This window comes from Camellia sinensis, chromosome 3 (genome assembly GCF_055761805.1).
Source record: "Camellia sinensis isolate YWXY chromosome 3, ASM5576180v1, whole genome shotgun sequence".
NCBI lineage: Eukaryota > Viridiplantae > Streptophyta > Magnoliopsida > Ericales > Theaceae > Camellia > Camellia sinensis.
The window spans coordinates 20,747,829-20,774,538 of record NC_138963.1 but is presented as its reverse complement, the minus strand read 5'-3'; the positions used below and the strand labels follow the sequence as shown (position 1 = coordinate 20,774,538).

General features: G+C 40.3%; 1 protein-coding gene across 1 annotated transcript in view; it reads right to left on the bottom strand.

Moving 5' to 3' along the window:
• Positions 1-1,372: 1,372 nt before the first annotated feature.
• LOC145821364 (uncharacterized) overlaps positions 1,373-26,710 on the bottom strand; it is a 38,431-nt gene continuing 13,093 nt past the window's right edge. Inside the window, exons 9-15 of the mRNA XM_082917869.1 lie at positions 4,798-4,854; positions 4,474-4,719; positions 4,039-4,100; positions 3,477-3,533; positions 3,242-3,335; positions 2,990-3,130; positions 1,373-1,619 (exon numbers count right to left, since the gene is read on the bottom strand). Of these exons, the coding sequence (XP_082773995.1) occupies positions 1,533-1,619; positions 2,990-3,130; positions 3,242-3,335; positions 3,477-3,533; positions 4,039-4,100; positions 4,474-4,719; positions 4,798-4,854 (744 nt within the window). The 3' untranslated portion in view covers positions 1,373-1,532. The remainder of the gene's footprint in view (positions 1,620-2,989; positions 3,131-3,241; positions 3,336-3,476; positions 3,534-4,038; positions 4,101-4,473; positions 4,720-4,797; positions 4,855-26,710) is intronic.

Genomic DNA, 26,710 nt, shown 5'->3' with positions numbered 1-26,710 from the left:
TATAAATCTCCAAAATCATATTCTATATAAGTGATTTTTTGTTTCTTTTTTTTTTTTTTTTTTTTGGTATACTCCTTATGTTTATATATTTTACAAAGAATATAGGATATCAAACAAACAACATAGTAAAATCAATTATGGATTCAAAATTTATTGATTCAGTTCCACCCATGAGCTAGTTGGTATTTCGGCTGAAAATGAACGGATAAAAAATAATACATCAATATAAATTTTTTTAAAGATCCATTTTTATATCCGAAAATGAAATTAAGAATTGACTAGATACATAGTCTAATCACATGATTTTATAGCCCAAAACAACACAATAAAACAGAATTATCATACAACTAATTTTGAAAACTTTTCTAATTTTTTTCCCCCCTTGTGTACATGACATTTCTAATTTTCAATTAATATTATTATTGGGCTGATTATCACCATATACCACATGTTTTTAGGAAGTTCTAGATGCTGAAAGGTTCTGCATTATACTCACCATACAAAGCTTAGACCAAACTGTGAAAATTTTGTTTTCAATCCAAACAAAGCCATAACAAAAATCTCTTCTCAACAAAGGCCATATGATAGGCAAATTTCGATTCACTGTTACTGTGGTATATATTTGACCCCAATTCATTAAACAAAAACAAATTTGAATTCATACTACAAGGTCTCACTGTCATACACAAGAAGCAATGAATCACTAGTCCTTACAATTTTCAGACATGCACCGTGTCACCTTGCTCAACTCCACACACAATTTCTCCATGTGACAGCCAATGGCCTGCCGCTAGAGTTTTAATATTCGATGCATCTTTGCTCTACAAACATTCCCTTGACATTGACAACCTCCCCTAAAAACAAATCTAGATGACAGGTTTGTTTGTCTACCAAACTAAACCTAGAACAGCCAAACTAAGCAAAACATATTAGCAAACTGCAGTTTGTGGAGGGGTGTAGGGGAGAGAGAGAGTGAGAGAGAGAACTGAGCAATTACTTCCATAAATCCAAAATTCAAACACAGCCTAAAGAGTTTCATTGTTCTATGTCCAGGTACATACTGTAACAAAAAAGGAGTATAAAATAAAAAAATGGAGTAGAAAAATAATTTCGAAGTGATGGAATCTGATTTTTATGCATTAGATTGTGCAAGTCTATCTTGTACCTTCATCACTTTGAAATTATTTTTTTCTACTCTCCACTTCTTTGAAATTCACCCTAACAAAAATATCTTCCTGCAATGCACACTCTAAAAGAGTATTTTTTCATCTTAAACTGTTTGCATACCCGAAGACAAAATGTAGGGATAAAAGATTTAAGAAAAGAAAGAAACAACAGCATGCATGCATATTAAAAGGTCAGCATGCATGGCTGCTTTGTGACACACCTCCTTTCCTATTCATACATGAAAACAAAAACAATTCTCAATCAGATCACTGGTATGCTAACAAAAGAAAATAGCAGCAATATTACATAAGCAACCAAGAATGAACAAAATAATCCCTAATTCCTACACCTTTAACCGCGCGTCACTAATCTGCTATCTGCTGCACCTTCTTTTCTAACATTGATGTCCCCTTAAAAATCATCAGCTGGAGGTTCCTCGTATACTTCAATAACTGCTCAGACATGTTTATATCAGTTAGTACTGAAGCACTGGCTGTGAACATAAACATGGGACACAAATAGTACCAAAGTCGATGACCAATTAAACCATGAAAGTACCCATTTTGCCAACACCCTTTTTCAGAGTGGAAATGTAAAAAATTTTTCTTCCTTCTTAAAAGAAAAAAGAAAGAATTTATAGTAACATCTTCACTTGTATAAATATGTAGTTGTTTCAATCCTATCTCATGGCATACATGCAGTGGCGGAGCCAAGAAATTAAATCAGAGGGAGCACTTATTAATTATAACATTGAAAATTTTTACAAAAATATTTTACATAAATTTTTATGATTGACTTCAAGAAAAATAAATAAATATATATATATATATATATTATTTGTAACTAGTATATCATGGACAATATAAAAAAAAAAAAAGAATCATGGATATAAGTTTTAAAATAAATTATATAATAATAAAGTAATTTTTTATACAAATTTCAGTAAAAATTCAATATAATAGTAATACCACATCATCATTGACATATGATATCACCAATCAATAGTAAAGAAACACATAGACGATGAACCCCAAATGTCAAATGTAACTAACAATTCAATGAATTTCATATCTTCATTGAAATTAATTATAATTGAATGTCAATAATGATAGATATCGCCATTGTATTGAAATTTTCATAGCTAATAATATGACTTATCGTAATATCTTTATTTTCAATAAAAAAAAAGCAACCATTATTATTCTCATAATTTTTAAAATGTCATTAATATTTTACTCTAAATAATATTTTATAATCTTTTATTTAAAATATTTTTTTATGTTTGCAAAAAAAAAAATTATTCCAAAACCCGGAGTTGGAAGGGGGCACATGACCTCCCTAGACCCACTATGGCTCCGCCACTGCATACATGTTATGTACCTCCTTCTGAGGCATACAAAACTGTAGAGTTGCGCATTAACTCAAAATTGAAGCAAATGTATTTTAAGGTTGACACTGTAAAGAAAGAACCTCAAAAAATGCCCGATCGGGAAAGACAAGATTTGGTAATTAACAAAATGTGATTTATTGATCACTTTGATAACTAACCCATATCATCTAAAACCACAAAATCTATGTTCTTCCCTTGCCCAATTATAAAATGGCAACGAAAAGTTCTGGCTACACACCTCTGGTCAATGCACTGACAAAAGTAACTAATATGCGGTGCCAAATACCGAGTGTAGCATAGAATGCATTCCCATTGCATTTTCAATTTTTTTTTTTTTCAATCCCCTGCGGACTGGAGATTCTATAAGTTTAAGGTAAAAACATGGGAGAAAAAAAAAATTGAGCCATTAATTAAGTTGTAGAAGAGCATTACCCTTTCATCACTCATCTTTCTGAAACCTAATTTTTTCGTCCAGATTGATTCAGCTTCCTCAGCAACAGGGAGTACCAGATTTTCAACATTCAGGGAATACAATAGAATATCGATACATGAAAACAATGCTTGGAAATATCCCTACAGATAAAAAAAATCATCAACAAAAAAAAAGGAAGGAATAACTCCGGCTGCAAAGAAGGGAAAAAAATCAATAAATAAAGAAAATTAAAAAACAAAAGAAAAACTTACTTTTCCTTGATTCTCTCTACTTGTAGCCACTAGAGGAAGCTCAGCAACCTCACGTCCAAAAATCCTCAGAAGACCAGCCGATACAACAACTGACCTGTGCATGACATTTTGGAATCCAATGATTAAAAAATAATAAGAATATAAAACTACTAACAACCATTAACAAAAATGAAAATGAGAATGTAAAGTAAATTAATAAAACATGCAGAAACAACTTTAATGTGAAGCAACTTACTTTACGATTAAAACGACACAGTACATTCCACCAAATTCTTGCCCAGATATATTTCTCCTGCATTAAGTACAACAAAGGGAATTTTAAACAGGTTTAGTAGATTAACCAAAAACATAAAGATCAATAAGAAGTCAGGAAAATTTAACTAGTGAAGCAAACAATCTACTTACATAGCGCCCTTTTTCTCCTTGTTTTTCCGTTCTCAAATTTCATTAAATAAATCCAATCCTTTTCTCCTAATTGAACCTTATGGTCAATCTTTGAAAAGCACATAATGTAAGTTGAACAATTCTAGGACATAAAATAGAGGTTCGTTTGTAAGCAAAATTCATATTTTCCTCCTGCAAAATGCATTCTTTTTAATAATGTATTCTTGATTAATGTAGTCACAAGTATTTGTGGACAACCTACAAAATAACTTCATTTCACACCAATTCATTAATAGAGGGAAATGATGAAATTTTCCTCAGAAAGCTCTTAAATTTCTTCCATATGGCATAAGTTTTGGTAGATACCCTTCAGATGAAGAGCTACTTAAGCACAATGTACAATGATAACACACCCATAGACCATAACAGGTATAAGATCACAACCAGAAGTTGCAACAATAGGATCAAAACATTCCTGCCAAAGATGAGACATACAAATAGATTTAACCCCCCAAGTAATAAAAGAAAGTATAACATAACAAAAAGGAGTATCTTTATACAACTGCTGTCAGAAGGACTATACAACAAAAGAAAAAAGAGTCAAAATCAAAACCATTTTTGGACAAAGATACATTTAAGATATAGCATAGAGAATCAATATTAACCAAATGCCCCGAAGAGGTCCTAGCCCCTAGATCTGTTTCTTCTAGTACATAATATTACATTATGTTGCTAAAGAGAAGTAACCGAGAAGTAGCACTAGAATAGATAAGAACAAAATTAGACAGGCTTTTACAAATTTTAAAAATCACATTTTGCTATTCTACATGGTAGCAGCAAAAACTTACTCGAAAAATTGTAGCAGCCCTAGACAGTATTGGCAAATGTTCTGGATAGCGACTTTTCCCACTTAAAATCCACCATTGAACATCATTTGAAACTCCATTTGTAAATCCTTTCTCAACATGTTTTCTGTGTATTGCATATGACACTGAAGCTGGAATCATCTCCGCACCAACTAAAACTAAATTTTGTAGTGCCACATGGATCCTATTGCAGTCATCACAACAAAACCACTTATCCCTGGGCAGTTCCTGCACCAAATATGAGAAACTATACTGAGTCGCTAAATAAATACATGTTGAAAGCATTACAAAGATTTTGAAACTTACTTTTAAATCACAAAGGCCACTGTCACGCAAGCAGCCAACATGGTACTCCTTCTCACACTAAACAACAATAAACAGTTAGATTTAGATAATTAAAAAGAACACACATATGGTAAAATATACAAGGGAAAATGCAAGCCCTACTTGGTCACAAAGCATAATTGTTCGTTCATCAAAATTTTCAACACTGAAATCGTGAGCCTTGTAAAGATAACAAACAAAATTAGTCTTACTAACAACACAGAAGTGGACATGACTTAATGAAAGGGCATAGATGGAGAGAATTGGGATAATTAATTTTCTGGAGGGAATAAATAAGCATATGGGTTAATGAAATAATAGCGAATAATTTTGAAAGTGACACAATTTGATGCTGTGTATAGCATGAAATTTCTATATTGGTATAAATTTTTTGGACTTTTACTGTTAAACTGTAACGCCCTCAAAATAACAACAATAAACCCATCAAATAAGACATACATTTACATATAAACTAACCACATTCTTTCATTCATTAGAATTTCATTACATAAGTATTACATGTCAACATCGTAACAAAATGCCCTACGGGCTTACAGCTTTCCAAGTTAACACTTGGTTACAACAAAAGAGTACTAACTCGTTTACACAATAAGCCCTAGGCTTGAAGTTACATGTAATACATCAAAAGTTAAGCGACAAAAGTATGTCCGCCACTAGCCTCCAGCTATGTCCTTGGAGGTGGCATGCTTCCTGCACCTGAAAATGATATTCCCATATAGGGTGAGCCACAGCCCAGTAGAAATACACTAAACCAACCATGGACAATGACTAAAATATTAGCAATTGATAGATGGTCAACACTGATACAATCACATAAATCACATATTTATGTCTTACAACTTATGAGTCTAAGTTACCTTTCATTTTCCCTTTTTTCAACAGATAAGCATGCTAGCTCTATTAACATTTCCACAGATATGTATAAAAACTATATCTCACATTCAGATAAGCATACAAGCTATATCCACATTCTCAACAGATATGTATAACAACAATATCCCACATTCACAGATAAGCATATAAGCTGTATCCACACTTCACAACAGATATGTATAACAACAATATCCCACATTCACAGATAAGCATATAAGCTGTATCCACACTTCACAAAGATAAGCATATGAGCTCTATCTTCACTTCTCTAGACAAGCATATGAGCTGTGTCTACGGAGTTCATCCCCTATCTCCTCCCAATACCTATCCGGTTTAGAGGTACATCCCCTATCTTCCCCTAAACCGCGGAGTACATCCCCTATCTCCTCCTCTACACATAACGTATACAAACACAATGGTTCTATATACAATCACCCAATACATACAAATAATGTATTCTATCAACCGTCAAGTTCCATGACATATTTCATTGATTAGTTTCAGTTTACCTAATCATCATGCATTGTCTACAACAATCACGACTATCCTCCACCGATAGCCCAAAGCAGTTATTTCTAAACAGAAAATAAATGCACAAATGGATATTCAATCAACATTTCATTCCTCATTTCTCACAATTAATTATCTCAATTAATTAAACAATGTAATTAGGCCATTTTCCATAATTACCATTTCAACCCTTAGGTCCCATTTTCATCAATGATTCAACATCAATTCCATTTCTCCATGCCAAACATGCATCTAGGTTTATTATGAATAAAACCCCAACTTTTGTAAAATTACACAAAAGCCCCAAACTTTCACAAAATTACCAAACCAAGCCCAACATCTCAAAATACCAAAATTTAAAGACAAAACCCATAGAGAGGAGTAGGATATCCCTACCTCAAATTCGGAGTCCCAAAGGAGAAGACGACAAAACCCAACGTGCTCCAAAACCCGAGATTTTCATATTAAAATGAAGCCCTCGACGATCAACAACTTTTTTTGTAAAGGCCAAAGGTGAGTAAATCACTCCTACTAGATCAAAACCTAGAGAGAAGGTAGAGTCTAGAGTGAGAGGCTCAACAATGGTGATTTTGGAAAAGTAAGAGAGAGAAGAGAAAGTGAAAAAGTGATTTGAAGAGTCACAAATTCGGGACTTTAACCCAGGTCTCCGCTCGAGCGTAAAACACCCCGCTCGAGCGGCCACTCACAGAATTCCGCTCGAGCGGCCAACCGCCCGCTCGAGCGCAGAATGCACTCGCCCAGCACTTTTGCAGAACCAGGCCTCCGCTCGAGCTCCCAACCCTACGCTCGAGCGGCACTCAGACAACCCCGCTCGAGCGGCCAATACCACGCTCGAGCGTACAACGCTGCACAGGAAAATACTGAATGGGTGTAATCTCCGCTCGAGCGCCAACACCTCCGCTCGAGCGTACAGACCAAAAATCTGGGCAACTAGTTTTGGTTTCTAAACTCAACCAACCTGAAACAAATCCGCCCAACACATCCTATAACTCAAATACGAAGTAAAAGGATGTAAACAAAATAATAAACAACTACCAACATCCACGGACACATGTCCGGATCACGGTATAACAAGGGTAAACCCGGGATCGCTATAACCTCCCCCCCTTAAAGAATTTCGCCCCCGAAATTAAGCACAAGTTTTCAAAACAAGTTTTCCTTCATTTTAGACAATGTTACAATTTAACATTCAACAATTCGACCCATTACCGGTCATCCCATCCCTTTAACAAGAGACATATCACAATATGTAAACAACATATGTATTTTCAACATGCATCAACATTATGCACTATCTTTCCAATTTCAACAATATATTCAACATATATAGTGTTACATTCAACTTCCATATGAGGCAAGTTCTTAAAATATAGTTCCAATAATCAAAACATTTTCAATGTTTCACAACTTAAGACATATTTAAAAGCTCTTAAGTTCAACAAAATGTAAAATTTAAATACAAGATCACACATCAACAAACAAGTCCGGATATTTCTCACGGACTCCCAACTCACGTTCCCAAGTGGCTTCCTCCACTCCGTGATGTTTCCACAAGACTTTCACCAAAGGAATGGTCTTGCCACGAAGGACCTGATCCCGCCTATCCAAGACCCGAACCGGTCTCTCCTCATACGAGGCATCCTCATCTACCTCTAAATCAGTCCAATACAACACATATGATGGATCTGGCTCATACTTCCGAAGCATACTCACATGAAACACGTCATGCACTCCGGACAACTGCGGTGGTAAGGCTAACCGATAAGCAACCTCACCAATCCTCTCAAGGATCTCAAAAGGACCAATAAACCGAGGGGATAACTTCCCACTCTTCCCAAATCTCATCAAGCCCCGTCTAGGTGATATCTTCAGAAAGACATAATCACCTACCTCAAACGCCAAAGGCCTCCTCCTACGGTCGGCATAACTCTTTTGTCGACTCTGGGCTGTAACAAGCCTCCTACGGATAAGCTCAACTTTCTCCGTCGTCTCCCTAACCAACTCTGGACCCAACAAAGGTGCATCACCCACCTCGGCCCAACACACTGGAGACCTACACGGTCGGCCATACAAAGCCTCAAACGGTGCCATACCGATGCTAGACTGAAAACTATTGTTGTAGGCAAACTCTACCAAGGGCAAGTGCCTCTCCCACGTCCCACTGAAGTCCAGGACACAACCCCGAAGCATATCCTCAAGGATCTGAATAGTACGCTCGGACTGCCCGTCAGTCTGAGGATGATAAGCCGTACTAAAGGTCAACTTAGTGCCCAAGGCACTCTGCAAACTCTGCCACAACCTAGCAGTAAAACGAGGATCTCTATCTGAGATGATCGTCACTGGGACCCCGTGCAATCTCACTACGTCCCGAATATACAAGTCGGCAAGATGATCTACCGAATCTCTCACGCGCATAGGAATAAAGTGTGCCGACTTAGTCAACCGGTCTACAACCACCCAAATAGCATCACTACCCCGTTGAGTCTTCGGAAGACCTGCAACGAAGTCCATAGTGACATGCTCCCACTTCCACTCGGCAATAGGCAAGGGTTGCAACAAACCCGCTGGCATGCTCGGCCTTCACTTGCTGGCAAGTAAGGCACTTCGATACGAAAACAGCCACATCTCTCTTCATACCCCGCCACCAAAACTGGCGACCCAAATCCTGATACATCTTAGTACCTCCCGGATGCACCGCAAGGCGCGAATGATGAAACTCTCGGAGTACTTCCTCTCTGCAAGACTCCGGTACAAACAAACGGTCTCGGTATCTCACACTCAAGTCGGGATACACCGTCAAACCCTTCTCAACTTTCCCACTGGAGATCTTCTCTCGGAGGGATTCTACCTCAAGGTTACCTCTCTGTGCCTCTAGCACTCTAATCACAAGTGTAGGCTGCGCAACAACAGAAAACAAGGCCGCAGCCTCAACAGATTCGCCCAGAAGCAAATCAAACTCACCAAGTGCTCCCAACATCTCCCATTCCCGGATGGCTATACTAGCAACATCACTAATGGTCTTCCTACTGAGGGCATCGGCCACAACATTGGCCTTTCCCGGATGATAATGCAACTCAAAATCATAATCCTCGATGAACTCCATCCACCTCCTCTGCCTCAAATTCAAGCCTCTCTGTGTAAACAGATACTTCAAACTCTTATGATCCGAGAATACCTCGAACCTCTCACCATAAAGGTAGTGCCTCCAGATTTTCAAGGCAAAAATCACTGCTGCTAACTCTAGGTCGTGTGTGGGGTAATTCTTCTCGTGTATTTTCAACAGACGTGAGCCATAAGCTACCACTTTTCCCTCTTGCATCAACACACAACCCAAACCCTCTCGTGAGGCATCACAATAAACCGCATAACCCAACCCTCTCGCCGGAATAATCAACACCGGAGCGGTGGTCAATCTAACTTTCAACTCCTGAAATGACTTTTCACAAGTCTCACTCCATACAAACTTGACTCCCTTCCGAGTCAGTCTAGTCAACGGTGACGCTAACCTGGAGAAATCTTTCACAAACCGACGGTAATACCCAGCTAATCCCAGAAAACTGCGGATCTCAAACACACTCTTAGGCTGTGCCCAATCCTGCACTGCCTCAACCTTGGATGTATCAACAGACACCCCTTCCCCGGATACCACGTGGCCTAAGAATTTGACTTCCCTCAGCCAGAACTCACACTTCCCAAACTTGGCATACAGCCTATGGGCTCTAAGTAACTCAAGCACCACTCTCAAGTGTTCCTCGTGCTCCTCCTCGGAAGACGAATAGATAAGAATGTCGTCCACGAAGACGACCACAAATCGGTCTAAGAACTCCCGGAAAACCCGGTTCATCAAGTCCATAAAGACTGCCGGTGCATTGGTAAGCCCAAATGGCATCACCAGAAACTCATAATGGCCATACCGCGTTCAGAATGCCGTTTTCGGAATATCCTCTTCCCTGACCCTCAACTGGTGGTAACCCGATCTCAAGTCTATCTTAGAGAAACAACGGGAACCCTTCAATTGGTCAAACAAATCATCTATACGGGGCATAGGATACTTATTCTTAACCGTAGCCCGATTCAACTTCCGGTAGTCAATACACAATCTCAAGGCACCATCTTTCTTTTTAACAAAGAGTGCCGGTGCTCCCCACGGTGAAACACTAGGGCGAACAAAGCCCTTATCTAGCAATTCCTGGAGCTGAACTTTCAACTCAACCAACTCTGCTGGAGCAAAACGGTAAGGTGCCATAGAAATCGGCGTCGTGCCAGGCACTAAATCAATAGAGAACTTTATCTCTCGGTGAGGTGGCAAACTAACAAGATCTTCGGAAAAAACATCCGAATACTCACAGACCACCCTCGGCAATACAACCTGGGTCTCACCACTCTCACCACTCTCAAAGCTAGCAAGTAAACTACTAAGCTCACTTCGCCCTCGCGAATCATACCCCGGTGGCAAAACACTACCAACCCGGTCTCCCAAGAAATGGAACCACTCCCCGCTCAAGGTACATAACGTGACCTTCTGGCGGTAGCAATCAATAATAGCCCGGTATGACGATAGCTAGTCCATACCCAAAATAACATCAAAACCCTTCATGGGCATGACAACAAACGGAAAAGGAAGCCTATAGTCGGCGACCTCTATATCACATCCTCTAACACCCTGTTTCAGGATCAACTCACCACCCAAAGGCGATACTACACAAATAGGAGATGCTAACTGTGCTAACTCCAATTCCAAAACCGATGCAAATGCAGCAGATACAAAAGAATGAGATGCACCCGTGTCTATCAACACACTAGCAACTGAGTTGCAAAACAGAAAAGTACCTCTCACTACTGATGGAGCCGGTACTAAATCCTGCGCGGTAATAGCATACACGCGCCCCGTAGGCCCCTGGTCTACCTGCTCACCTCTCGGAGCAAAAGACTGCTGCACAGACTGGGATGACGAAGCTCCCGGATTGGAGAAAAGATTAAAAAATAAAAAATAAAAAATAGCTGGCCTGCACCAACCCAAACTTCTTGTGAGTTCAAAACCATAAATGAGACTATAAATAAAGAGATAACAATTAAAAGGAGCTGACATGAGATAAAAACCCATTTAGACAGCACTGACACAACAATCTGACCCTGATAAACATGGAACTATACTAATAATTAAATGTGTATATATTTAACAAATCAATGAACCTCAAGGAAAATATAAGATCGTGACCTTTTGATCAACACTCTTGAAAGAGCCCATCATACATAAAACTGCTATTTGGGTTCTCAGGATTAGAGCAATGTATAAAATCCATAGAAGAAGTAATTAATTTCTTCATTATAAGAGAACTTTAACCAAAATTTTATTGAATGACTACACTTAACCAACCTGCAAACAACGCAACCACCTATTTCAATTTTTAGGGCCTTAACAACTCGTGTCAACCGAATTATAATATGTCTTCCCGTATTTGAGGACTCTCCAGCAGATTTTCGTCCAAAACCAACTTTATCTCTACAATATGGGCAGTGCCAGTCACCTTTAGGTGCACACTGTAAATCCAAACAAACTGAAAGAAGCCACAAGACAGTGGGAAAAAGGAAGAGCAAAAAAAAATTGATAAGTATTTATATAACAGAAGAAAAACAATGAAAATGTATATCAGGTTAAACATAAGTTAGATACGCTTAAATATACTAGCTTATTTGAGTGTAGGTGTAGCAACCCTCACCTTACTCTTGTCATACTTGCATACATTCATGCATGATCTTGTCTTGTTATGCTGTTTTGCAAGTTTTGTCTTGCCTTGTTTTGTTTAAGTGTTGCTTGCATGATTTTGTTCCTTGCTTGGCGTGTAGCCGAGGTCATCTTGAGCTTAGTTCACCTTTGAACCTTTGTGTTTAGAACTGTTTTGGAACCACCTGGTCAGCAACATCTTCACCTCGGGCTTTGTTTGCCGAGATGTTTTGCACTTAGTGATCCTTGTCCTTGGGCAGGTATGGCCTAGACCGAGGTGTGGCACACCCCGGCCAAGGTGTGGCATAGCTTAGTCAAGTGTCGTCCTCCCTAGCTGATGTCTTTGTTACCTAGTTGCCGAAGCTTTGACTTTAGCCGATGTCATTACTTGCTGATGTGTGTTGCCTTAGCTTGCTACATACGCTTTGTCATAGACTTGTCTTATCAATCAATCACCTTTTGAGTTGAACCAACCCGATAGCGCCACATGTCCGAGCTGAAGGTTAAGACAGCCGGCAGACCTAGAAACAAATCATTTTTGTCTCAAATCTTTGCCTTTAGAGAGAGAAGCTCTAGAGAGAGGAGGAGAAGTTCTTGAGTGAGAATAGATCTTCCAAGCTTGATCTTCGAGGTTTGAACCGTTGGATTCGAGTTTTGAGGTTAGAATCTTGATCTACTCTGGTTGTTGTTATTCATCATCTAGCTGCATTGCATGATCGGGTCTGTTTTGCATGTCATGCATCGATTTGAAGTTGGTTTTGGAAGAGGAAAATAGTATTCATGTGTTCTTGAAGAAAAGTCTCGTTTTGATCCGAAAGTTTGGAACCAGAACCATGTTTTTGTGTTTGTTCTTGCATGACCTTCTTGTATGGGTACCCAGGTCCATGTTTTGAACTCATGGCATGAAATCTCAGATTTTTGTAACAAGTTGTGATCTTGCATTCATTTTTCCTCATGATCATGTTCATCATGTTCTTCATGTTCTTCAAAGGGAAACCCAGGTTTTCCCGACTTTGTTTTTGAATGAGGCCATCGGGACCACACCTCGGCAAGGAGGTGTAAGACCTCGGCAAAGACCTGGTTGGTACCCAGTGTGTTTTCATGAGACGGGAGCAGTGTTTAAACTCCCAGCATGTTTTCCTTTGTTATTGACGTGGATTTGGTGAGAATGCCGAGATCATTTGCATGCATATAAAGCTTGTTTTGAGAATGTGATTGCCATGTGATTGTAGGTCCTTGATCTTTGCTTTGAGCCTACACCCGAGGAGATCTATGTGAGTGGTGCTTTTAATAAAGCTATGTTATACTGTTTTGATAAATCTTGCTTTGCTTTGTTTTGACGAAAGTATTTGTTAAGCATGAATGAATAGCCCTGTTTTGAAGTATAAGCCTTGTTTTGATGTCATTCTTGAGAAGTCCCTTGTGCTGGAGGACTCTAAACTTTCGCAGCACTAAGTATAAAAGGATACGGTCCTTCTTGGAAAGACTATCGTGTTAAAGCGGGCTACGGGCGTAAGTAACACAAGACTACCGTGTTAAAGCGGGCTACGGGCCTAAGTAACACAAGACCATCGTGTTAAAAAGAGCTACGGGCTTAAGTAACACAAGTCCCTTGTGCTGGAGGACTATAAACTTTCGCAGTACTTTTGACTAATCGATTACGGATCGTGCAATCCTTGTTTTGCCACTGACGGTTTACCGCGTGGACTTGTTTGTTCGGAAAGCTTGATTTGTGTTTTGCCGATGTCAGTAAGCATCCCTCGAGACTTGTAAGACTTTGATAGATAAATACGGTTCATCCCTTGTTTTGATAAAGTTTTGATGTGTTTTGCTTGGAAAGGATCTCGGCTAATATCCGTAAGGTTTTGGCATATTTTGTTTGGAAAAGACTTCGGCTATATTCATGCAAAACCTTTATTACTTGTACCATTCACTGAGTATCCAAGCTCACCCCTCTCTATATATATGTAGGTGATGAGCAGGACGGCGGTGACGCCTAGATGTGTTTTTGAAAGACTGTTTTGGATCCTTGATTTTTGGTCGGCTTTGTTTTGTATTCACGTTGGCGAATCTTGAAAATCATGCTTCTTGGCTTGTATTCACTGTATTTTGTATATGTCGGCTCGAGAAGCCTTTTGATCAAGATGTAATACGTATCTTGCTTTGTTGTATTCAAGTTGTAGAGATGTATGCCATTACATTTGATCTATGCACTGCTCTTATGGACCACTGGCATTTTGATTTATTGCTTCCGCATTTGTGAGCCCCGTTTATTATACTCTGATTGTGTTAAACTTTTGAAAGTTGGCCTTCGGTAATCTTGGATTACTGGCCATCACGGCACCAAACTACTAGGGGCGGTTTGGGGTCGTGACAGAATGGTATCAGAGCACAAGTTCCTCAGTATACGTTATTCACACACTTTGAGTCCTAAAGAGCATAGGATTTCCCTTAGAAAGATGTTAGGATTGCATCATGGTGTTTGCTATTTGAAAGAGGTGTGCATTGTCTTGACAACCTATTTGTTACTTGCCTACGTGGTTATTTGCTTATTTGTTTAAAGTCACACTTTACATGCTCATAGCATCATGAGAAGAGGTAGACCTCCACTTGGTCGGGATCAGCCCGAAGACAGATTGGACAGATTGGAAAGATTAGTGGAAGGTTTGGCCCGCGAGTTGAGGCAAACAAGACAGCAGTACGCTAGTGCTACGTCGACTCAGGCCGAGCAGACCAACGGCCGAAATGTAGTTCCGCCTCCACCTCCTCCAGTGCCGCAAGTTCCTCCACAGCCAGCCTTATATGGGGATGGCCAATATCTTTGATCAGGGAGTTCAAGAAAATGAAACCATCGAGATTCTCTGGGGGTATAGAGCCAATGAAGGCTGAGGCGCAGGTTTTGGAAATGGAAAAGTTGTTCGAGATCTTTCCTAGCACCGACACTCAGAAGGTGACGTTGGCAGCATTCACCTTAGATGATGACGCTCGCAGATGGTGGATGATGGTTCGAGAAAGCAATCCAGATCTGAGCTGGACCCGATTCTTAGAGTTGTTCTACAACAAACACTTTCCCCTAAGTGTTCGAAACCGCAAGGCTACCGAATTCCAGACTTTGACGCAAGGCAACCGAACAGTGGCAGAATACGACCACGTTTTTACTGAGTTGGCGAGGTTTGCACCTCACATGGCCAATGATGAATACATGAAGGCCAGAATGTTCGAGAGTGGGCTTCGCGGACCGATTCAAGACCGGGTTAACTTGCATAATATGCTGACTTATGCCGAAGTGTTGGACAAAGCCATTCTGGCTTAAGCTAACCTAAATCGATACTAGAGCTCGGGGGAGAGCCAGCGGAAGAGACAAAACTATGACAATCGCCGAGCACAGCTAGGCACCAAGAAGAAGACGAACATGGGCAGTGCTGGTAACCTAAGGCAGGAAGGTAATGCTAAACCGACGTGTTCGGATTGTGGAAAGAAACATTTCGGGGTCTGTCGTCGGACGTCTAGAGCTTGTTATGAATGTGGCGAAATGGGTCATTATGTGAAAGATTGCCCTAAGACAAAGGCTGATAACAACAAGAAATGTGAGAATACCTTGGGTTCCGTTCAGAAGGGTAATGTTGGAAAAGGGCAGATGAGACAGGGCAGAGTATTTGCACTAGTGCCAGGGGACACTCAAAATGCTAAGACAGTGGTGTCAGGTATACTCCTAATTTGCTCCCAAAATGCCTATGTGTTGATTGATTCGGGTTCTACGCATTCGTTTGTATCTGCTAAGTTTGCCGAGAAAATTAATAGAGAACTAGAGCCCCTTGATTATGTATTATCCGTGTCTACTCCATCTGGGAGATCTATGATTGTTGCGTCCATTTATAGAGCATGTGTTGTTGTGATAGAGAATGTTGAATTGCTAGTAGATTTAATGCCTCTGGACATAACTCATTTTGACGTTATACTGGGAATGGATTGGTTAGCCGCGAATCATGCTTCTATTAATTGTGTTTCGAAAAGTGTCACACTGAAACCCTCAAACCTAGCCGAGGTTATTTTCCAGGGTAAAGGGATAGTGCCCCCACCTTACTTGATTTTGTCCATTAAAGCCTATAAGTTAATTCAGAAAGGGTGTCGAGGCTACTTGTGTAGTATACTGAGCGATCAGAATGAAAATGTTAATTTAGCCAACATCCCAGTTGCTAGTGAATTCCCCGACGTCTTCCCAAACGAATTGCCTGGCCACTTAGCCGATAGAGAGATAGAGTTTACTGTTGATATCATGCCGGGAACACAGCCGATCTCCAAAACACCCTACAGGATGGCCCCAGCTGAACTTAGGGAATTGAAACTGCAATTACAAGAACTGTTAGATAAGGGATTTATTAGGCCGAGCACATCACCATGGGGAGCACCTGTTTTATTTGTTAAGAAAAAAAAAAGATGGCACACTCCGTCTTTGTATCGATTATAGAGAACTTAACAAGGTCACTATCAAGAACAAGTACCCATTACCTAGGATTGACCATTTGCTTGACCAATTACAAGGAGCACGAGTCTTTTCTAAGATTGACCTTAGGTCTGGTTACCACCAGCTTAAAGTTAAAGCCGAAGATGTTGAGAAGACTGCTTTTCGGACAAGATATGGCCACTACGAGTTTTTAGTAATGCCTTTTGGGGTGACCAATGCCCCAGCTGCATTTATGGATTTAATGAACAGAGTCTTCAAGCCATATTTAGATGAGTTTGTAGTTGTCTTCATTGATGATATATTGATCTATTCCAAGAGTAAAGCTGAACATGAAAATCATTTGAGACTTGCCTTACAGATTTTGAGAGACCGGAAATTGTATGCTAAGTTTAACAAGTGTGAATTTTGGCTTCCTACTATCTCATTCTTGGGTCATGTGATTAATGAAGAAGGTATCTCGGTTGATCCTAGCAAAATTGAAGCCGTAGTAAATTGGCCGAGGCCGACTAATGTGTCCGAGATTCGTAGTTTTCTGGGTTTGGCAGGATATTACAAGAAGTTTGTGAAGGATTTCTCAAGGATTGCAATTCCATTGACGCAATTGACTAAGAAGGGAACACTGTATGAATGGACTAAAGATCGGGAGTCAGCTTTCCAAGAACTGAAGACGAGGTTAGTTACAGCACCAGTACTCGTACTTCCATCAGGTAATGAAGAATTTCACATTTATAGTGACGTATCACATAAGGGCTTGGGTTGTGTGTTAATGCAAGGGGGTAAGGTCATAGCTTATGCATCTCGTCAGTTGAAACCCCATGAGAAGAACTATCTTACCCATGACTTAGAATTAGCGGCCGTGGTATTTGCTTTAAAGATTTGGCGTCACTATTTGTATGGAGCTTCTTGTCAGGTTTTTACAGATCATAAGAGTTTAAAGTACCTGTTCACTCAGAAGGAATTGAATTTGAGGTAGAGAAGGTGGCTTGAGCTGTTGAAGGACTATGATATGCAAATTCAATATCACCCAAGTAAAGCTAACAGCGTGGCCGACGCTTTGAGCAGAAAATCAGATGGAAATTTGGCGTGTTTGACCATGATAGCAGTGGAGCCAACTATTGTTGATGAGGTAAAGACAAGACAGATGGAGGATAAATTCTTCAAGAAAATAGCCGAGGAGATTGTCACAAAGCCGAGATCAGGGTATACCATCGAAAATCAAGTGCTCAAGTTTGAAGGAAGGTTATGCGTGGCCGACATCCCGAGTTGAAAAGGAGAATTTTGCAGGAAGCTCATGGTTCCAAGTTTGCTGTTCATCCAGGGAGCACCAAGATGTATCAAGATGTGAAGCGGACCTTCTGGTGGCCAAATGTGAAAAGAGAAATAGCCGAATTCGTGTCCCAATGTCTGCATTGTCAACAAGTGAAAGCAGAACATCAAAGACCGGTAGGACTTCTTCAACCTTTGCCGATTCCTGAGTGGAAATGGGAACACATCTCCATGGATTTTGTGGTGGGTTTGCCGAGGACGCAAAGAGGTATGGATTCAATTTGGGTTATCGTTGACAGGTTAACTAAGTCAGCACACTTCTTGCCAATTAAAACTATGTTTAATGCCGACCGACTTGCCGAACTGTATATGAATGAGATTATTAGACTTCACGGTGTGTCAATGTCCATTGTATCAGACCGAGATTCGAAATTCGTTTCTAGATTTTGGTAGAGCCTGCAAGGAGCCTTGGGGACTGAGTTGAGGTTTAGCACAGCTTTCCACCCCCAGACTGATGGGCAAACGGAAAGAACCATTCAGACACTTGAGGATATGCTCAGAATGTGTGTATTGGATTTCAAGGGAAGTTGGGAATCGCATCTACCATTAGTAGAATTCGCATACAACAACAGTTATCAAGCCAGCATTAGAATGGCGCCGTACGAAGCCTTGTATGGAAGAGAGTGCAGGTCGCCGATATGTTGGACCGAGGTGGGAGATACAGCTTTGATTGGCCCCGAGTTAGTTCAAAGAACGACCGAAAAGATTAAGCTCATTCAGCAGAGGATTAGAACCGCGCAAAGTCGACAGAAGAGTTATGCCGACCAGAGGAGAAGGGAGCTAGAATTCGAGGTTGGGGATCATGTATTTTTTAGGATCTCGCTGATGACAAGAGTTTCAAGATTTGGGAAGAAAGGTAAATTAGCACCCCGATATATTGGACCGTTTGAAATTCTTGAGAGAATTAACCCCGTTGCCTACAGACTTGCTTTGCCGCCAGATTTAAGCCAAGTCCACAATGTGTTTCATGTTTCGATGTTGAGGAGGTACATCCGAGATCCACTACATATAATTGATCATTCTGGGATTACGGTTAATGAGGATTTGGGCTACGAGGAGAAACCAATGAGGATTATTGACAGGTAAATGAGACAGTTGAGAAACAAATCGATACCAATGGTAAAGGTCGAATGGAAGGAGCATTACGGCACAGAAGCCACGTGGGAAAAGGAAGAGGATGTGAGAATCCGTTATCCAGAGTTGTTTATAGAGCAAGGTAATTTAAGTTTGGGGACCAAACTTCTTTAAGGGGGGTAGACTGTAGCAACCCTCACCTTACTCTTATCATACTTGCATACATTCATGCATGATCTTGTCTTGTTATGTTGTTTTGCAAGTTTTGCCTTGCCTTGTTTTGTTTAAGTGTTGCTTGCATGATTTTGTTCCTTGCTTGGTGTGTAGCCGAGGTCATCTTGAGCTTAGTTCACCTCTGAACCTTTGTGTTTAGAACTATTTTGGAACCACTTGATCAGCCCCCATCTTCACCTCGGGCTTTGTTTGCCGAGATGTTTTGCACTTAGTGATCCTTGTCCTTGGGCAGGTATGGCCTAGACCGAGGTGTGGCACACCCCGGCCAAGGTGTGGCACAGCTTAGTCAAGTGTCGTCCTCCCTAGCCGATGTCTTTGTTACCCAGTTGCCGAAGCTTTGACTTTAGCCGATGTCATTACTTGCCGATGTGTCTTGCCTTAGCTTGCTGCATACGCTTTGTCATAGACTTGTCTTATCAATCAATCACCTTTTGAGTTAAACCAACCCGATAGCGCCACATGTCCGAGCTGAAGGTTAAGACAGCCGGCAGACCTAGAAACAAATCATTTTTATCTCAAATCTTTGCCTTTAGAGAGAGAAACTCTAGAGAGAGGAGGAGAAGTTCTTGAGTGAGAATAAATCTTCCAAGCTTGATCTTTGAGGTTTGAACCGTTGGATTCGAGTTTTGAGGTTAGAATCTTGATCTACTCTGGTTGTTGTTATTGATCATCTAGCTGCATTGCATGATCGGGTCTGTTTTGCATGTTATGCATCGATTTGAAGTTGGTTTTGGAAGAGGAAAATAGTATTCATGTGTTCTTGAAGAAAAGTCTCGTTTTGATCCGAAAGTTTGGAACCAGAACCATGTTTTTGTGTTTGTTCTTGCATGACCTTCTTGTATGGGTACCCAGGTCCATGTTTTGAACTCATGGCATGAAATCTCAGATTTTTGTAACAAGTTGTGATCTTGCATTCATTTTTCCTCATGATCATGTTCATCATGTTCTTCATGTTCTTCAAAGGGAAACCCAGGTTTTCCCGACTTTGTTTTTGAATGAGGCCATCGGGACCACACCTCGACAAGGAGGTGTAGGACCTCGGCAAAGACCTGGTTGGTACCCAGTGTGTTTTCATGAGACGGGAGCAGTGTTTAAACTCCCAGCATGTTTTGCTTTGTTATTGACGTGGATTTGGTGAGAATGCCGAGATCATTTGCATGCATATAAAGCTTGTTTTGAGAATGTGATTGCCATGTGATTGTAGGTCCTTGATCTTTGCTTTGAGCCTACACCTGAGGAGATCTATGTGAGTGGTGCTTTTAATAAAGCTATGTTATACTGTTTTGATAAATCTTGCTTTGCTTTGTTTTGACGAAAGTATTTGTTAAGCATGAATGAATAGCCCTGTTTTGAAGTATAAGCCTTGTTTTGATGTCATTCTTGAGAAGTCCCTTGTGCTGGAGGACTCTAAACTTTCACAGCACTGAGTATAAAAGGATACGGTCCTTCTTGGAAAGACTATCGTGTTAAAGCGGGCTACGGGCCTAAGTAACACAAGACTAATGTGTTAAAGTGAGCTACGGGCTTAAGTAACACAAGTCCCTTGTGCTGGAGGACTATAAACTTTCGCAGTACTTTTGACTAATCGATTACGGATCGTGCAGTCCTTGTTTTGCCACTGACGGTTTACCGCGTGGACTTGTTTGTTCGGAAATCTTGATTTGTGTTTTGCCGATGTCAGTAAGCATCCCTCGAGACTTGTAAGACTTTGATAGATGAATACGGTTCATCCCTTGTTTTGATAAAGTTTTGATGTGTTTTGCTTGGAAAGGATCTCGTCTAATATCCGTAAGGTTTTGGCATATTTTGTTTGGAAAAGACTTAAGCTATATTCATGCAAAACCTTTATTACTTGTACCATTCACTGAGTATCCAAGCTCACCCCTCTCTATATATATGTAGGTGATGAGCAGGACGGTGGCGACGCCTAGATGTGTTTTTGAAAGACTGTTTTGGATCCTTGATTTTTGGTCGGCTTTGTTTTGTATTCACGTCGGCAAATCTTGAAAATCATGCTTCTTGGCTTGTATTCACTGTATTTTGTATATGTCGGCTCGAGAAGCCTTTTGATCAAGATGTAATACGTATCTTGCTTTGTTGTATTCAAGTTGTAGAGATGTATGCCATTTCATTTGATCTATGCACTGCTCTTATGGACCACTGGCATTTTGATTTATTGTTTCCGCATTTGTGAGCCCCGTTTATTATACTCTAATTGTATTAAACTTTTGAAAGTTGGCCTTCGGTAATCTCGGATTACTGGCCATCACGCCACCAAACTACTAGGGGCGGTTTGGGGTCGTGACAATAGGGCTTGTCATTTAACGCTTTCAAATTGTAATGTAAAGGTTGTAAAATGGCCTTACCTTGCAATATTTCAATTGAGTATTAAAATAACCGATCAATAACGAACCAAGAAGAAGAAAGTCATCTATAAATACTTCAAGACCGCTTCTAACAAATTGTGTTTCACTTTCACCACCATTATATGATTCCCTAAAAAGCACATTGGGCAAGCTTGGTATTACTTACAAGAGTTAGCTTTTATGTATATAGCATTTCAAATTATTAGCTCAAAATAATTAAAACAAGTTGTCATTTTGTTTAGTGCAGATCTTAATAATATGTGAAAAAAGTTGAGGTTAGTGGCTAAATAAGTTGTCACGTAGTTTTTTTATTGTGCAAATATCCCAAATGCCCTCAAAATTTTTTTTATACCAGTAAAAAAAAAAGATACGAGGCTCTTCTGTCCATACATATTTAATGGTTTTGAAAATTATTTTTTTTAAAAAAAAACTACAAAGTCAAATTGTAACTTAAGAAAATCTCACTTTTTTTTGTCAAATAAGCTGAAAAAATCAAATAAGTTATAATTTAAAATTGCAACCAAACAACATTAGTCAACTTTTTTTAAGCAAATAAGCTAAAAAAAACTGACTCATAAGTGTTACCAAATGGGCCCATTAGACAAAATGAAACCAAAAAAATACTAGCTTAAAAAGTTGACATGAATTGAGAAAATGTATCCCTTAATGAATTACAATGAACACACAACCAAACCATGACATATCTACACTACAGTTTTTTTTATCAACTGTTCTAGTATCTACATAAGTTATCTTATTCTACTTTTAGTGCGCAGTAGTCACTTCAATGGTGGAATGTAATTCTTAGAACACCAAATAAGAAATAAATTAAATGTCTTCTGTATAACGTAGAGATGAGAACCACACAATATGAACATCAATCACAACAAGAACAGAGAGAGTACATTCAAGGGAAATACCCACCTGCATGAAAAGCCCGAGGGCATCCATCACAAATAATTAGATCCCCTCCAGATCCACATGCTGCACACATATCATCACTGCTTCCAGTAGCCAGATTTTGTCCATTAGCCAATGACAAAGCTATATCGCGAAGCGTCAGTTCGCCTGAAGTATAGATATTCCGGTAGCTGGAGTAATGTTGGCTACATATTTTGTAAAAGCCAGTTACAGTTCGACACGTGGCATAGTAAGGATAATAAAGGAAGGTTATTCAAGCCTTTAATCCTGATCGTACACGTGACAATAAACATTGGTCCTCACATGATCCGAGTAACACTAGATCAAATAAACGGGATGCAAGATGACGTGTCTTCAAACGGTTACTCATATTCAAATCTAAGTACAAAAGGGAAGCTCAACTGCCAGTAATGGCGTAATGGAGCTACTTGTAAGGAAGCATGACCAGCGATCATGGAGGAGCAGTTCGACAGTTCGAAGTGCAGTTCGAAGGTCATCACTGACGAGTATAAATAGCAGGGTAGCCCCCAGAAAGAAGGACGGACTCAGACCATACAAACCAGTCATTTACTTCATATATTTTCTTTCCAGTCATTTACATTTCCAGTCCTTAAATACCTGTTCTTTAAATATCTGCACTTTAAATACTCGCACTGCACTTCGATTCATAGGAGTAGCTTCAAGTAGATTCAAGTAGACTGCTGTTGTAAACCTCTCCGAGGCTGAGTTCGGACCGTTGTAAGTGTTCATTTTTATGAAATACTTCAATTGTTCTTCATATTACTGTTATTTCTCTTAATTTCTCCTAAGTCAAGCCACCAGTAAAAGTCCTCTTCATTGAGGCTGAAAAGAACTAAAACACAATCGTCTGATAATTGGTTGGCAATTATAATTTCTGTAAGGACTGATTGATCCTTGCTGGCACGCTCACATTCACAAAAATACCCTTCGAAAAGCCAAAAAGCCAACATATATTTTTGGCACGCCCAGTGGGACCTAATTAAAAATGGCTAGAAGAAGACGACAAGGAGAAAATGAACGCTTCGAAGAAGGCGTGGAAGGAGAGGTAGAAATACCAAATCCAGAGGATAATGTGGTAACACATCCTGTGGAAACTCCTATATTGTCAGAACCCATGGTCGAGCAGACCAGTACTTCTGGACAAGAACCATATGTTCATATTATTGGACAAAACCAAGGAATTGGACCGTCCACTATGCCAACAAATCCATGGGATGGTTTAGTGAATGCCATGGGACAACAACTAATGAACACAATGGAAAGGTGGGCAACATCCTTTTTGGATCGAATGAATAACCACCAACCAACAAACACAAGACAAACGGAGGAAGTTGTAAATGTCCCCCAGCAAAGATTGGCTAGAGAAAAACAGCCTATGCAAGTTAATGGTCAAACTAGTACCCAAAACTTTGAAAGACCATCACCTCAGTCTTGGTATGAACCCATTTCAAGGCCTATAGCAGGCCAAAATACCTCAGCACTTAATAATGAAGCCACACAAGTTGGTGGATCTGGCCAAGTACAAGAAATTGGTGTAAGAATGGTTACAAATCCTATGTTCGAAGCCATACCTGGCACAAGAGGGTACACCAATCCCTTATTCGAATTTACACCCGGGGGGTTGGAGGGTTTTCCTACAAATGGTAGAGACACGACACCTGTCCCAGCACCTGTTGCAGGTCCTTTCGCAGGTCATGCTCAAAGAGGTTACCCATACCCTCAACAGCAACCTGCACCGCAAGGACAACCAGCCCCAAATTTACCACCTTATGGACCAAGAGGACCACAAGCACAAGTTTATCCACCAAATCCTGTGTTTGCTCCTCCAGTAGTGGTTCAGCAGGCACAAAATATGGTCCCTAGAGACCAGATTGTTGATATTGTTAGGGAGATATGTGGACCAATGGCTCGGGGGGTCCAGACTCCTATATACAGAAAACCATACCCAGAATGGGTAGATAGGGTACATGAATACCCAAGGGGATTCAGGATACCAGATTTTACCCTTTTTTATGGGACTGGAAATCAATCAACGATAGAACATATTGCTAGATTTGCTGCTCAATGCGGTGAATTCACTAACCATGATTATATGAAACTGAGATTATTTCCAAATTCCCTAACGGGAGGAGCATTTGTATGGTACATCAACCTTACACCTGGCTCCATTCAAAATTGGCAACAAATGGAAGAGGCATTTCATGCCCAATTCTTCCAATCAGAACCAGAAGTATCTATGGCAGATTTGGCTAGGTTGAGTCAAAGGCCTGAAGAAAAGGCTACTCAGTTTATTGCCAGATTTAAAAGGGCTCGAAATAAATGTAGAGTCATCCTGCCAGAGCCAGAATTCGTCAGATTGGCTCAAAATGGTTTAGAATTCAGGCTTCGAAAGAAGTTTGATTCAACTGAATTCAGAGATTTGGTCGAACTGACCTATAAGGTGTCTCGATATGAAACATTATTAGAAGAGGAACAAGATCGAAATAATGCATCATATAAGACATATTATAGAGATCCTAATTATGAAATAGATGCAGCAGAGATTGTAGGCAAAGAACCTGTAATCTGTGAAGCATTAATTCGTAAGGATACAACTATAGACCAGCAGTTTAAAAAGAAAGACTTTCACAGAAAATACTCTTTCGATTTAACAAAAGCAGATGACATCTTTGATCATTTGCTCGCGGCTAATTTCCTTAAGTTGCCCAAAGGAGTAAAACTACCATCTCCGGATGAACTGAAAGGAAAAGTATACTGTAAATGGCATAATTCTTGGTCTCACTCGACTAAAAACTGCATTGTTTTTCGAGACAGGATCCAAGAACAGATTCGGAAAGGAAGTTTGAAGTTCTCAGCTAAAACAGAAAAAGCCATGGGAATTGACAGTGATCCCTTTCCAGAAGTTGGAGAGGCAGCAGCCAATGTCATTACATCAGATTTCCAGAACTTGTCCTTGACAGAATTGGAGGAAGTCAATGTGCAGATGCATGTTGCTAATCAAACCAACGTCAAGAAGAATACTAGAAGACTACCAGTTATTGAACAAGGTTCCTCACACCAGATGGAATGTTCTGATGAAGAGTCACTGGATGATGATTCTTTAGAAGCAGCAGTGATGCAGAGAATGTGCCCCAGGTGCAGACTCAGTTACAAGTGGTTGAAGGGGCTTCCAACTGATGGGAAGCAATACTACAGGGATGTTCAGAGACGTCCTAAATCAACCAATGCTTACAACAAAAGGCCGTATCCGGCTAGTGATAGGCAGAGACCACCAGTGGTTGAGCCTGTGGTAAACAGAATGCATGACAAAGGCAAGGAACTCTTGCATGAATCCAGACCACATAATTATTATAGAATGCAGAGTAGCAATTCTGAAAGAAAGCTGGAGAGGAGTTCAGTCCATGGAATCAAAGCCAGAGATTGGCTCCCTAGATCAGTTTCACGCAGGACAGAAAATGGTCACCCTTATCGAAGGTCTGAACCAGATTCAAAACATGAGGACAAAACCAAGCACTTACCTTCACGGCCAGTTTCGAAGATGGCTTCGAAGGTGGAAAAAGGCAGGTCAGCTTCTGAATCAGTAAGCTCATGGGTACCTGGGGTCCCGGATTGGTTTGTAATGCAAAACAAACCTAGGGAGGTACGTGCTTATGGAGATACTGTAAACCAAGGCAGGATGATCAAGCCTCCTATGGTGGCTCCGAACAACTGGGTACTGCTTAAACACCCAAAGACGAGGGAACCCGACATGATCCCAGTCATCTCAAGATCACAGAGGAGAAAAATTCAGCGCAGGTACACCCAGTACCAAAAGGATCTGAAGGAAGGTGGAGAAAATTCTTCATCAGTCAAAACGGAAGGGAGGAAGAACCTAAAATCAGACCATGCTCCAAAGCCAGTTCCACAGAGCACAGTGGTCTGCAGCCGAGAACAGTTGGCCAAGGTTTATTCTGAACTGAAAACCAGAGAAAAGGCCAGTTTGGTAGGGTTGGAGAAAGCTCTGATGGAAACAGATAGTGAGACTGAAGAAGAGATTAGCGTGAGTCAGAAGAAAGAGGTTGTGGAGGAAGAGATGTTTGAAGCTTTCATGGCTGAGCAAACGTTTCTGACTAAAGAGCCAGTTGAAAAAAATCCTTCGAAGGGATCAGTTAGTGATGAAATACCAGAATGCATCATGCAGGATGTTTCTGAGGGAGTCAACCAAAGTAACCAAGAGGGGAAACAAGTACAGCCAGCCATCCAGTTTGGCTCGTTTCCCCCAGTATCAGTAAACATGGTGCACATATTGCCACAAGAATTTCAAGCTGGAGATGAGAATCAAGAGGGGCAGGAAGCTGA